Source organism: Phodopus roborovskii, unplaced genomic scaffold, assembly GCF_943737965.1.
Source record: "Phodopus roborovskii unplaced genomic scaffold, PHOROB, whole genome shotgun sequence".
Taxonomy (NCBI): domain Eukaryota; kingdom Metazoa; phylum Chordata; class Mammalia; order Rodentia; family Cricetidae; genus Phodopus; species Phodopus roborovskii.
The window spans coordinates 42,797,080-42,811,859 of NW_026126511.1; the positions used below are offsets into that span (position 1 = coordinate 42,797,080).

Consider the following 14,780-nt stretch of genomic DNA (forward strand, 5'->3'; position numbering starts at 1 on the left):
GACCAGAAATCGATGCCAAGTGTCTCTCTCAATTCTCCCACCCCACTCCTGTCTTGATTCTCTTCTTGTTTTACAGCAACAGATCCCATAGACTCAACATAGCCATGGACGTCAGACCCACCAAGTTAAAAAAAAAAAATCTGATGTGAGTTTCATTTATCAACCACACCAGGACGTGTGAACCAGATACATCCACGAATGCACACATGCCAGTACACACATACAAACATATACAAACATTCTTCACCAGCCAAGCAAGACCTTCAGGTGAATATTCAGTAGGTGGTACCAGGCCAAGAACAAAGCATAGGCAAAGTCACACAGGAGTGAGGCAGAAGGCAACTCGCTTCCTAGTACATTTATTGGAGCTTGGTTAAGAATGAATGCAATCGGGAGTCCCCAGCCACAGCCCCATTGCCCAACTGGACCAGAGCTCAGGGGGCCTGGTACCTTTCTTCCCATCATAGACAACATTATTAAAAAAAATAAACTTTACAATAATACATTTTCGCTCATCTGTAGGGTATTATCTCCATAGTTTTGTTTCTTTAAAAAAAAATGAAAGAAAGAGGAAATCACAGAATATATGGATATGGATATACACATATGTTGAGAAAGGAGGCCCAGTATGTACAGACAGTGGATGAATATCTCAGAAATGAGGAAAGAGAAAATGGGGAAAAGGAGAAGAGAGGAGGAGCAAGCTTAGGAGCCCACCAGAGTGTTATGGACACACATCCAGCTAGGGTCTCCCATGCCCTACTCAACAACCCTTCTCCTAAAGGGAGACCCACCAAATGGACCCACAAAAAAAATCCAAAAAAAAAAAAAAGCCAACAGAGGATCATTTCTCTCTTTGACTTCAAAATTCCTGGCATGAAGGAGGAAGATGCATCTTGGAGCTGGTGCCCAAACAAGGGTTGCTCCTTCCCTAGAGGGGCTTCTTCCTATAATAGCTCCATACCCCACCTACGCCACAGGCACCTCGGCCTGGAGCAATCCTGGAGGTTCCCACTCCAGATTCAGACTCACTAGGCCACATAAGAGCTGGCGGCAGCAGTAAACCATCTCCATCTTTGAAGCCAAGAAGGGGTGACAAGTTCCTTATGGCCAGCCCTGCTTCCTTGCTGACCATACTCTCTGCTACTCCCTGGCAGGTCCCCAGAGTAGGCAGCTCAAGAAACGGCTGCAATTGTCCTTTCTCCAGTCCACAGCAGGCACAGCAAAGTCCCTTCCACAGCAGGCTGTCAGATGGTCCCAAGAGAAGACACCAGGAAAGAGAAAAGACTGGTTCCAGAGCCTTGAGCCCTGCTTTGTGCTGGGTATCCCTTGCAGAGAACCTCTGGGCAGGCTTCAGGCTGCCCGCCTGCTTGTCTGTTTGGTTTAGAAAAACTTCTCCAGAGAAGAAACTTGGGAGGAGAAAGGTTCCAAGACAATGTAGGAAAAACAAAAAGAAAAACTTTTTTTTTTTTTTTTTGCAAGGTGTTCTGTGTGTGTGTGTGTGTGTGTGTGTGTGTGTGTGTTTCCATTTTGTCAGGCGGGAGTCACATCTGGGTTGCTTGAAGAACCTTTGTGCTGGTTTCCAAAGGCCTACAAGGCCAAGGTCAGCGTCAGGAGCGGCAGTGCCGTCAAGGCAGCTGACAATCTGGCCCTGCTGGAACCTGAGTAAAGTTTGATCACCTTTTTACTCCCTGGACTGATGTTCGTCGTGAGCTGATCCATGGCAGAGGAGGTGACACATACAAAGGAAACAACAAAAACCCATAAGTAGGGCTGTAGGCAAAGAAATGGACACAGACACTGTCTTCCCTGGCCCCGCCTCTCTCGCCACGCCTCTTTAGCTTCACTTGTGTTCTGAGGGTGGAGCTCTGCCTCCAGGCAACTGGGCAAGATGAGAACAAATGGTAGACTCTGTCTCTTCTAAGCCTCAAGGCCATGGGCAGCAGCCCTCCATAAATGAACAGGTGGTCCCACATTGGAAAATAGACACACTAGCACAAGCTTGTGATCCCAGCATTCAGGAGGTGGGGGTAGGAAAACTAAGTTCAAGGGTGGCCTTGGGTACAAAGTGAGTTCAAAACCAGTAAAGACCATAAGGAAATGATCCTATTTCAAAAGCGGCAAACAAACAAAAGAGATTCCCAAGAGATGAGGTTTCAGGGTCCATAAGGGCCTGGTTATTGATAGGGAGGGAAAGGACTTCCTTCTCCCTGCTCCTGATTGATAGGGCATTCTTCTTCCACAACCCCCACCCCCACCCCTGTGAATCTTACAGAGCTTCTCCTTCACCCTTCGCCAGAGCTCTACACCACTCTTCTCTTCTCACCTAAGTTACTATCCTAGATCTATGAGTCATTCCTGGGCAAGGGGCTCCTTCAAGAGTCTGGGTCCCTCTCTGCTTCCGTGCCCTATAACCACCACAGGACCAGAGCCAAGCAAGTACTCAACCCATTTGTCTTAGGAGGGCCCCTGTTCAGAGCAGCTATTTGTCATCCACAAGGAGATACCCACAGTCTGTAAATGGAGCCTTCGTCACCCCAACAGAGTGAGTTCTCACTCAGGTGCAAGTGGGGTCAGAAGTTCGGCTGACCCATGAGCTCTGAGTTCAACTCTTGCCTAAAGTACAGCACATCTGGGCCAGCCTCCAGTTCCTGTCCCCCACTAGGCCCCTACTCACCTCTGTGAAGCACATGCTTAACTCTTTGGAGTTGTTGGCCTTCAGCCCTTGCTCCTAGGGAAAGAAGGCAGAACAGGTTAGCAGGCTGTTTGGGTCCGGGCTTTATCCAGGATTGTTATTTACTGCTAGCATCGTTAAGCACAGGGTACATGATAGACTTCTCTGGCTCGGTCCTGTGCAGCATGAAGCACCTTGCTCCCTCTGAAACACTCTATGGGCTCCTGGAGAAAATGTTAATCTCCAGTTTGCAGCATTCTGTGGTCACTGGCCATCTACCTCTCCAAATGCCACTCACAACTCCCCCAAAGACAGAGAACATGTCTTTTCCTTGCGCTGAGCATTGCCTGGCAACTAAGGGCAACTCAGCTAATGTTTTACTACTTGTACATAAGCACAAATGCCACAGAGGGGGGAAAAAAGGCTACTGTGTGCCAGCTCATCATCTGCCATTGTTGCTGGAGAGCTGTGGAAGAAAAGATGATGAGGCCTCATCGGAGTTCAGGAGAGAAGAGAGCCGTGATTGATTAGTGATGCCTGTCACTAATGTTAAGGATCTAGCAAATGTGCTTGGTCAATACCACCCCAGATGTGTGCCCCTGGGCCCTCTGCAGATGAGGTGAGGGAAGAGAAAGAAAAGCAGGTTTGGCAATGCTCCAGAATTCTCTACCTTGACTTAACTACGTGGCAGCAGGACTAAAGGATATGCGCAACCAACAATTCTCTGTTACTAACACTGTGATAGAGACACATGAGAACAAACAGGAGACGTGGCATATCTACCCTGGCTTCAAACACCTTGGTTCTCACAGCATTTATGAGAATACTCTGGCCACTAGAAATACCTAGGAAGCCCAAGAAATCATGTGAAAGTCATTGTTCTTGGCCAGAATTATCAATAATCCCTTGGACACTAGAGGCAACCAATCATTCTGGACATCTGGTCAATTGAGTGAGGCCCCAGCTGTCACACTGAGATCCAGGCCAAGAAACTGTGGTGGTAATCCAGACCAGAGGAACATGTTCAAGACTATAGTACCAGTGTCCCCGGCAGACAAAACCTGGCCTAGACAAGTCACCAACTACTATTCTCTCCAAAGGATCATGGTCTTGTATCCCCAAAGATGGACTTCTTCTCCTCAAGGCACAGTGCAAAGAGATGGAAGTTCTACTGTCTAATGCCATATCACAGAGACTCAGAGCCACCCCCTCCCTCCCTCACTGGCTGGGGCTGCTTGCTTCTCCATTTAAGTATCTCAGCCCCAGGGAGATGAGATGATTCATAACATAAGGGCAGTTGTCACCAAGTCTAGGAACCTGAGTTTAGTTCCCAAAACCCCATGGTTTTGAGAGAGCTAACTCCTACAAGTTATCCTCTGATATCTACATTTGTGACATGGTACAGATACACACATACAAACACAGATACACAGATCTCTGTGTGTTTGTTTGGGAATAAATGCCTGTGGAACTGGGTGAATAGGAACTTCAACCCACAGCTTCCCTGTGCTGTATGACATTCCTGCATCTCTTTCCAGTGGGTCTTCAATAAGAATAAGAGTTCTAAATCCCATATCTGCTTTTTGTGCATAGCAGACTGGAGAGAGGAGAAACACAAGGCAAACAGAAGTCCAGATCCCTGCCCTGCTCAACCACCAAGTAGCCATAAAGCCACAAACAAGCCATTGCCCACCCTGGGACTCTTCAGTTTGGGAAAGAGATGCTAAAGGATCCTTCCAGTCTCCACATCTAGACACTCACTGGCTTCCCATCAGGCTGTTATCTCTAGGGCCCCCATAAACTTCCCCCAAGGAATCAAAGACAGATGAAGGAAGGAAGCATTTGTAGGTACCAAAGTGTGCCTGTGTCTAATGTTGTATCCGTGTGTGTGTATGTATGTGAGTAGGTAAGCATCTGGCCTACTTATGAGCAACCACTTTAGCAGACAAGCAACAACAGTGAAGGGTATCATTGTTTGACCTTCAGGCTCATAAAGATTATATGTGTTAGAGATTCTTTTGCTACAATGAAATACCATGCCCAAAAGCCAGAACAGGAACTCAAACAGGCCAGGAACCTGGAGGCAGGAACTGATTCAGAAGCCATGAAGGAGTGCTACTTATTGGCTTACTCCCCATGGCTTGTTTGGTCTGATTTCTACAGAAGCCGGGACCACCAGCTAAGGGGTGACACTACCCACAAGGGGCTGAGCCCTGTCCCCCCATCAATTGCTACTTAAGAAAATGCTTTTCAGGCTGACCCACAGTCTGACCTTAGGGAAGCATTTTTCTCAGTTAAGTTTCCTCCTCTCAGAAGACTATAGTTTGTACCAAGTTGACATAAATCTATCTAGCACACTGTGCATCCCAGGATAGCATTAATTTCATTCACCAATGCTTCCCTAGAAGTTCATCTAAGATGCAGCATACACTGGGTCTGTATGTCACATTTCATTCATGGATGAATGGATGGGTGGGTGGGTGGATGGATGGATGGACAGATGAACAGATGGATGGGGATTAATGGACAATCCAATTAACACTATCTAAGTCATGGAGTCAGATGAAGGTTTAGAATCTCATGCCACCAATGATCAGCATAATCATAGATATGTCCCCTAAGACCTCTGGATCAGTTTCCTGAATGTTGAATAAAAATGTTGTCACGTCATTTTGAATTCAATGAGATGAGAATTACTGGCATGCTTACTGATATTTAATAGACAGTAGCTGTATGGTAACTATTACATTTCTATTATGCACCAGTTTAGTTAATGCAATAGTTAGGTAACAAGTGTTTTCATATTTGCAAAGAAATGTTAAAATGAACAAAGAGACAAAAAAAAAAGTTCTTTCCCAACTCCCTGACCCTTTGGGCTCCAAATTTTAAGGAGCCTTCAGTGTTCCTTCAATAGACCCATTTGAGTGATTTCCCATATCATGTCTGACACCTTGGTGCACTCCAAATCTTGAGGTGTCCCAAGTTCCAGTCCCCAAGCTTCAGAGATACAGCCCTCACCTGAATAGATGTGCAGGTGGTGATGACACTGGTCCCCAGGCTGGTGCTATCACTGAGATCATCCGGCAATGAAGGAGTCTTCTCCACCCGGGGGGCCTGGGTAGCTGGGAATGAGGGACCTTTGGGAGACATATTCACATCTGTGCCATTGCCAAATGCCTGAATGGCATTCCCTGGAGAGAGGACAGATAGAAATGTCAAAATCAGAGCCCACTTCTATCATTCCTGGTGAACTTCCTCCCTAACTTCTGCTCTCCCAAAGGAGCCTAGAAGCTGGAGACAAATGGTAGGACATTGGAATTTGACTTTGCTAAGGCTCCTTTCAGATGTAAAATGTTCTCCCAATCATTGAGGAAAACAGAAGAGAAAAGCTAGAAAGGACAGGAAAATCAAAATGGAAATAAATAAACATGATGAGAATTGCTAAAAGGAAAAGAAGAGTTGAGCCATGAAGTCTAGAGACAACTGGCCAAGTCAAGATGGCAGGAGCATCTTCTTGGTGGTCAGCATTGGAGACCTCTCTTGCAGAAGGCCTCATCCTTGGCTTCCTGGGCACAAGCTCTTCCAGCTTCATTGCCAATGTAGGTACTACCTGATCGCTACCCCAGACTCAGCCATTCTCCCTCTCCACATTACTGACTTTTCCTGGATGGCCTCTTTATCCCATGCCACCAGAACTAGCACTAATCCAATACAGCAAAACTGGTCTTCTTGAACAAAATTATCTCTAAAACTCAAAAGTACCTACAGAAATACCTACCTCCAAAGTCATTGTTTCACTGTAGACTATGCATACCTTCCATTAACAATGCTTTCTCCCCTTTATTGTCAGTCCCATACCTTCTCAACTGGCTACTGCCCAGCTGTCCTCAAGAAGCCTTGTGTCTTCCCTTGTCCAGGAGGACTTGGATATCTGAACTCTGACACCACAGAGAACTATACCCTACCGACTTCCATCTGTGCTAGGATCACAGATGACTCTTCAGGTGACCTCCATCTGCTACGTGTTCTATAATGACAGGCACTGGAATCTATCTCTGAATCCCCAGTGCCAGGAAGAAGGGAGGGGGAAATAGATGAACAGAAGGAAAACAGGAGAGAAAGAATGGGGGAAAGATATGCAGGTGACAATCAGCAAGAGATGTCAGGCTGCAAAGACCAAAAGCAGGCTGAACTTGACTCTGACCACTTCTCTCTGCAGCTTTTGGACCAGTAGCTAAATGACTATTTTGTTAAGTCACCAATTCCAAAAGGAAAGACCTAATTCATGGAGTCAGTGTCTTTGTTCCTCACAGGAAGACTCAATCCAAAAGATAATGGCCGATGTTGTGAGAACAGCCCATGAAAATCATTCTGTCTTGACTTCCTGTAGGCTTGGGAACTCTGGTGGTAGGCTCAGGCAGCCCACTGACAGTTCTGGTATGAAATCCCCAAGAATTCAAAATTTTAGGTCTCTCTAGGAAGATTCATATGGTACAGAAGGCCCTCAGATATCACTAGCCATCCCAACAGGATGAGAGGAAAACGACCAGGGAAGCTCTAACTTCCCTCCCAGGTAGCAGAAGCGGGTAGGGGACAGAAGAGACAGAAGGGATAGGGAAAGTTTCCACAGACTTACGGAGGCATGGATTTTCCGTAAAGTCCCTGAGGAACCTTTCACACTCTTCCTCCTGGTTCCCACTACCACGACAATTGCACCAGGGAGACACGACGATGCCAGTGGGGCTGGAGTCCACATAGTTGGGTGTCATATCAAACCCTGCAGGGGAGAAAGGGAAGGAGAAGATGCATTGGCACAGTAGGACAAAGGTCCGTGTTCACCACCACCCCCCAAACAAAACACAGACACCACAGCAACTTACAGTCCTAACTCTGAGCACAATTACCCCTGGTGACCAGCAGGACCAGGAAGGCCAAAGGCCTAGCGATCTACAAGTCTCTGTGTCATCAAGAGGGCAGAAAAGACCCCAGCAGCTCAAGCCCAGCCTTCGGGTCCCTGCTTTCTCCCTCATGAACATGCAGAGTGAATCTTCTAGAATCCAAATGATGAAGGCACCTATCCTGGGTTCGAACTCAGTGCTAGCATTTACCAACTAAGCGAGGCTGGTCAAGGACCTATTTATTTCTCTTAAGCATCAGTTTCCTTGCCTGTGAGAAATAACTACTTAGCAAGAGCTCCAATATAAGTGTCCACACTGACTGGTTAGCAGTGCCTAGAAGGCTGCAGCTTAACTTCCAAAGCCTTGTAAAAAAGAAACAGCCCTCCTGATAAGGAGTGCCCTCCCTCTGCTTTAGCCTGGATGCTCTGTCTGAATCTTCCACAGGCAAGGTTGTGTCATGAGTCTCTTTCACTGGCCTTGGGCTGGGATGCAGCAATTCCCACCTTAGTACTGGGGGGGGGGGGCACTGAAAACACAAGGAGAGCTTACCAATCATGCCAGCATAGGAACCCAGACACGCCTGATAGTTGTCTGAAGGGCAGCTGGTGAGTGTCCGGTAGGAGGCTCGACAGTTGGCGTGGAAGTCTGCCAGGCGGGACCTGGTGTCAGGAAAGACCCAAGGAGGAAAGAGTTTAGTCTGGCAGCCTGCTCCAGCCTCCTCCGAACGGCCTGGGGCATAGAAACTCCACACTGTAGATCCTAGAACCTGAGGAAGCCAGGAAAGGGGGAAATAGAAAGTGAAGGGAGACCAGCAGAGCCAGGCATAGTGCAGGTTAAGGAAAGCCCCAGCCAGCAGCTGTAATATCAGCACTCAGAGGGCTAAAGCGGGAGTGTTATCACAAGTCCAAGGCCAACCTGAGCTACATAGTGAGTTCCAATTCAGCCTGAAATACAGTGGGAGATGTCTCAAAAATAAAATAAAAAAACAAAACTCAAAGTCACAGACAAATGGATCAAAACTCAATCAATCAATCAATAAAACACTGGAGCTGCTCTCCAACTGAGGAGGGAAGGCTGTGCTGATAGACAGTATCCAGGACCAGGACAGAGAACCAGGTTCCACTTCCTACCAGCCAGAGCCTTGGAAAGGTTGTCTAAGCCCTGGAACACATTGTTCTTCGCCTGCCTACCAGCATCACCAGGCAGGGCCCACCTTTTAAAGCTTTCTCTTTGTGACCTAGCATGTCATTACCCACTGTTGCCAGTACCTGTGACATTGCTTTGTAACCACTGTGCTCAGCTCTGCTACACTTAGCCAGGAGCAGGACCAGGCCTGTTCTCAGGCTCCAGCCTCAGATGGGTGTGACACAAAGTTTAAAGTCCACAGTTGCCCCCCCCCCTTCTTCCTCTTGATCTAGTGCTCTGGCCACAGAGGTTTCCATCAGCCTGGACTGGAGAGGAGGCCTCCCTCTCTGTCATGTCTAAATGTTTATTACCTACTGCAGGGGAGTGCCCTGGTCATATGACCTCATTTGTCTGCTTATCTGAGTCTCTGGCAGCAGAGACAGCATGGTCCCACTGACACTTCAACCTCAGACTTGTGGCTTCTGGAACTGTAACAGCCTGTTTCTGTCTTAGGCTGCCTAGTCTTTGGTATACTTTGATGCATCCCTGGCAAACACTAGGGCTTTCAAAGACTTGACTGTGGTCAGATCTTCCTCCAGAAGGAAGCAAGGGCAATAGGATGAAACAAAGGCAGACGTGGTGGCCCTGAAGGACCCTGTGTTATGAGCAATCACTAGTTCGAATCTTCTGTATGAAGTTGTTTAAACATCTGTTTACTTCGTGCAAACATCCTCCTCTAACTGAAATTCACGTGTCCATTTCAATTCCATGTGGCCACGTGTAGAACCTGTCTCCCACTTCCAGCATCCCTAAAGCCACACCCACCCCTCCTCCACAGAGGATTTGTCCCCTTTTCCACGTGCAGCTACTCAGAAAATCTTGACCAGGTAACTCGACAGCACCGAGACTTGCTGACATTGTCTGGTTTAATTGCTCTAATGACAATATCCACTGTTAACATAGCAATTTTATTTCTTTCTCCATCCATATCCTCCAAGGCCCTGTTAAACATGGATGGTAGATATATCCCTATTCCTTGCTCCAACTGTGTTGGAGCATATCTCCAGGCATGTGACTAACAAGAGTAAAGATGGGAATGGTAATCACGTCATACGACACCAGAAGGGAACCCCATAGCATGATCAAGGCAGCATGTTCCCCAATTCCCTGGATTAGAACGCAGGGCTTAGGTGGAATGTCACTATTGCTCACTTCCTTATAAATAACATGTTCTGCTCAAAACTAAGCTGGAGGTTCCAGCTAGACCTGCAGCTGTTGAAGCATCCTGGACTGCTCTAGTCACCACCAGCATCCAGTGCAGCCTGGCTCCAAGTTTGGCTCCAAGATCAAATGACACTGAGAACTTTGCATGTCTTTTATCTGACCTCACATCACAGTCCAAAGAGCCTGTCAAAATGTCACCATCTCAAAGGCTGGAAAAGGAGTGGAAACATAAATGGGAGAATATGAGAATACTCTTTGGGGGAATCCAGGACCTTTCTGTAGCCAACCATAGATCAGCCAGGCTCTGCAGGAGAAGACGGGGTGCAAGCCAGTGAACAGAAGGTAAGAGAGTATAGACCTTTTCAAGGGTTGTGGCCAGCAGGGCTCCTACACTGGCAAGGAAGAAGCCAGTCCAGCTGCTGTAACAGCCAGCTGCCTGTCACATAGCTATGCTCAACCCCTTGCTCTATTATGTGACCTGGGGCTCACTGGCCATGTCTCTAGTACTCAGTGTCCCTACTTAATAGAAAGCTATGTCTGCCCAGAGCTTCAATAAAGTGGTGAGAGACACTGCACAGAGCAGCCAGACACCAACATAGACAGGAATCATCATTTTTGTGCCTTCTCTATGCAGCACTATGCCAGGGTTTGACAAGTGCAAACAAGAAATAGCTTCTCATGACCCACAGAGAAGAAAACCACACCACTTTATCCTGTATTGCAGTCGGTAATGTGAACATGTCAAGGGAAGGCAGCTTGCTGGGTCCCAAGAAGACCCTGCCCTCCTGAACCCACTCTCCCCTTCCATTCCATGAAGAAGGCAAGGTTGGGAAAGGACAGGCCCAGGAAGCTAGGAAATACGCACAGAGGCCCCAAGACCAGGCCCCAGGGTAATGTGCAGAGGAAACAGCATCTCAGTCCTGTGTGGCTCCGGCTTCCAGCCCTCAAAGAAGTCTGGTGGTTGGTGCCAAGCCCCCAGACAAGAAACTGTTCAGAGTACAGGGAAGGGGAGGATGTGGGTTTGGAACAATAGTTGGTGAGGGGAAGGAGGAGGGAAAGGAAACAGCTAGGTCTCTGCTATCACCTTCACCACTCTCAGCATCAAGACAGTTTGGCAAGCAAAGGGGACAAATGGGGCCATTTAGGAGGTTGCCAAGTCCAAGTCTCCAGGAGGCCTTTGACTGCTCAAGTTTTTCTCTGCCTCTCAATCTGTGATAAACCCACAGCAGCAGGCTCTCTTCACCAGCTGAAGAGACCAAGGGGAGTCAATTTCCTTCAAGCCCTGTACAAACTCCAACACAATGAGAACTCAACCACATGAACACTCCAGCCCAACCCATAATATGCGGGGTGACAGCTGGTGATCTCACCCTCCCCTAGGCAAACGTCAGTCATCCCCTCTACCCTGGGATGTCACCGGTCTCTTGGATCCTGTTACTGCTGCCAAAAGCTGATCTTTGCTGGATCAGACCCCCACATCACAGATTTCTGCCTTTAAGAAACCCCCCTGAAAAGAAATGGTATAAAGAAATCCTGAGAGGGAAAGACAGACAGATAAAAAGAAAGGAGCAGACAGCCAGCAAGAGAACTGAAATATACACAAACCAATTCCTCTTCACTGAGCTCAGGGGAGCAGGTGGATTGCCCCAAAATCACAAGCCCTCTTTGGGCCAGCTTCATCAACAGCTGTGGCCTATTCAATCACAGGGAAGCAGCAGGAGAGAGGCACTTGACCCTAATTTGATGAAAAGGTGGCCATATTAGACGCTGTATGCCCATTTCATTTGAATTTTAGACGGATGTGGGGTTTTTTAATTATTATTATTATTATACATCTCAGACATATTTGTACTAAAAAATGTCTGACTCTGTAATTCAAATTTTACTGGGCATCCTATATTTTTATCTGTTAGCCCAGGTGCCCCTGCAAAAGGAGAAAGAGCAGAGCTGGGTATGCAGACAGCAACCCACATAGAAGCACTCACCCAGATTAGGGGATGGGACACTTCTCAAAGTGTAGGAAACAGACTACCAGCACTGTTATTGGACAGAAATTGTTGGACATGCAAATTCTCTAGGCTCTACCCAAAACACACCTACTGAAATTGCAGCAACAGAGCTAGGAATCTCTCCACTAGACCTCCAGAGGATGGGGTGGCAGGCTCCAGTCTGAAGTGTGGCAACCTGAACAGGCTGCAGAGTTGAGCTTGTGGGTGCTTTCATGCCCTGCCTTCTGGCCTTAGCTTTAAATACCCCTACTTTACAGCCCAGTGGAAGAAATAAAACCCTAGGAGGCTTGTGGTTACATGCAGAATATGCATGTTTCTATGTACAATACACACACACTCCCTCACCCAAAGAGACACATAGTGCACAGTTATATGGGACTGCTTTGGGTGTAGTGTTATCCAAAAGAAAGGACATAGATTAGTATTTTATTAGTGACATTCTGTCTTGGCCCAGGCTGTAACACCTTTCCAAGTCTGAAGTGTCTCTTAGGCCAATGCTTTGGGTGTATGTTCCCCAGCTACTGGTACTTCTAAGGGGACTATGGATCCTTGGGAAGTGGAACCTAGCAGATGACTAGAGGTGGGACTTTGAAGATTTTAGCCAGGTCCCTATTTCTGACCACTCTTTGCTTCCTGTCCATCAATGATGTGACAATCCTCTACCACGTGCTGCCACCGGCATGAATTCTGCCATGACAGACAGACTGAGCCCCTCACCAATCATGAGTGAAAATAAAGCGTTCTTTTCATAAACTGTTGGGGTATTTTGTCACAGTATAAAAGAAACTGACACAGAAGGTGTTCTCTCCCAGAAGCCCAGAACCTTCCCAGTGCTGGCCAAGGCATGGTTTCTGTTTTGCAGTTCTTTTGACTTTCCAAAGTTCCCATCTATCAAGTTGTACCTGCTATGTAGCTACAGTGGAAGTCAATGAACGGCAATCTATAGTTGTAGACCATGGCCAGGGACCTGCCAATCACCAGTACTGCTTAGTGTATGTGACTAGGACACTTGAACATTTCATGGAAGGGTAAAGTGTTCCCAAGAAGAGTAGATGACTCAGGATACACTGTATGGACACCATTTTCTGGGACCAGGTGGACACTTGACTCATACTGGTTTGTAAAAACCCCTTTCTCTTGGCCATCATGGTCCAAAGAGGCTCCTGACTAAACAAGAACATTATTTGCTTTCTGGTTTGTAGACTTGAGCACAAACATACCAGGTTCCACAGCTATGGCCCTGGGATCACATTAAGAACACTTACATAGCAATTTGAATAAAGAAAGGAAAAAAGGAGAGGGGACAAAGAGGGAGGAAGGGAGGGAGGGGGGAAGAGGGAGAAGGGAGAAAGAGACTCTCTCCCTCGCTTCCTAGGATACACTTCTATTACTTCTATATTTATTTTATAAGCCAATCAATTACATTTATTTTTAACCTAGCTATGTCTCTGTTAATTGATTTTTTAAATCACTGACTACTACTTAGTTTCACTCTCTGCTATTGTGCACCTTTCTCTGGCGAAGCTCGAAGCAACCAGGAAAAAGCATACCATGAAAAGGTTAAACAGAAGTCTAGGAAGATGGCTCATCATGGGGCCAATCCCCAGCACCCACATGAAATACTAGACATGGTGACATGTGCTTATGATTCTACAGCTGGGACAGGAGGATTCCTTAGGCTCACCAGCCAGCCAACCCAATAGAGAAGATAGACCCTGTCTCAGATGAAGAGAACAGTGTCCCAGAGGATGGTACCTCATCTCATCCTCTGCTTCCACATTTACACATGTGTACACACATCCTCAAACAGAGACACACATCAACATCAAAAAATAATAATATTAATGAATTAATTTTTAAAGCCAGGAGTTCACTCCTGATAAACTACCACAGGCAGCCCAAACTGGCATGGACCCAGACTGGGCAACACCTCAACTCCAGCCATCTGTAACCTTTCCACTGCCTGAGGAGCACTCTCCAGCCAAAGTAAAGCTAATCTAAGGCAGCTTCACTTCCTCCCCCATCCAAGAATCCTGCTCCAGCATCACCACCACAGAAGACACAGTCCAGCAGGGACCCAGTCAAGCCCCCCCCCCTCCCTGCCTCCACAACTGTACAGCTTCCATCCTTAGCAACTGTGTAGAGTTGCCATCCCCTGCTTAGAGTCCTCTGCAACTGAACCAATGTAAACTGGTCTAGCCTGGGACAAATCCAGAAAGAAAGTACTCACCCAACTGTCCAGCCATGAGCAACCCAGTAAAGCACTCACCCACCCTTACCTGCCTCTTCTCCCCTAGTCTTCTCTTACCTCAGGCTCCAACTTTGTGGGCATAAAACACTTAGCAAGACACATTGAATAACCTAATTCCATATGTCCAGGTCTCATCAGAAAAACAAATGTTAGCAATACAGAAAAGACAAAGAAGGAAAGGGAGGGAAGAAAGAAGGGTAAAGAAAAAAGAAAACACCAGTCCCATAGTCATGGACTCCAAGAAGAAATTCAAGACACAGACTTCAAAAGGACAATTATAAATGAGAGTTTAAAGAGAGCACAAACACTTGAATGAACTCTGGACGGTAATAAACTGATTGTAGCCCAAGCAAACACAAAACAGCAGAATGAAATAAGGAAGCTCATTCAGGATATGAAAAGAGAATTCAATGAAGAAGGAGAAATACCAAAGAAGAAAGTCTAACCTGAAGTAAAGCTAGAAATAAAATTCTCTACTAGTCCAGCTAAAAGTTCAATGGATAGTTTCACCAACCAAATGGATCTTGTGGAAGATGGAATATTTGGGCTTAAAGACAAATTAGAGGAACTAGACCATTCAACCAAAGAAAATGGAAAAA

General features: G+C 46.7%; 1 protein-coding gene across 2 annotated transcripts in view; it reads right to left on the reverse strand.

Annotated features, from left to right (window-relative positions):
• Positions 1–327: 327 nt before the first annotated feature.
• The window catches only part of Gfra2 (GDNF family receptor alpha 2), an 87,797-nt gene continuing 73,344 nt past the window's right edge, over positions 328–14,780 (reverse strand). For both annotated transcript variants that reach the window (XM_051195406.1, XM_051195405.1), the window contains 5 exons: positions 8,122–8,231; positions 7,311–7,451; positions 5,693–5,865; positions 2,678–2,731; positions 328–1,713 (listed from right to left, as the gene is read on the reverse strand). In XM_051195406.1, the coding sequence (XP_051051363.1) occupies positions 1,591–1,713; positions 2,678–2,731; positions 5,693–5,865; positions 7,311–7,451; positions 8,122–8,231 (601 nt within the window). In that variant the 3' untranslated portion in view covers positions 328–1,590. The remainder of the gene's footprint in view (positions 1,714–2,677; positions 2,732–5,692; positions 5,866–7,310; positions 7,452–8,121; positions 8,232–14,780) is intronic.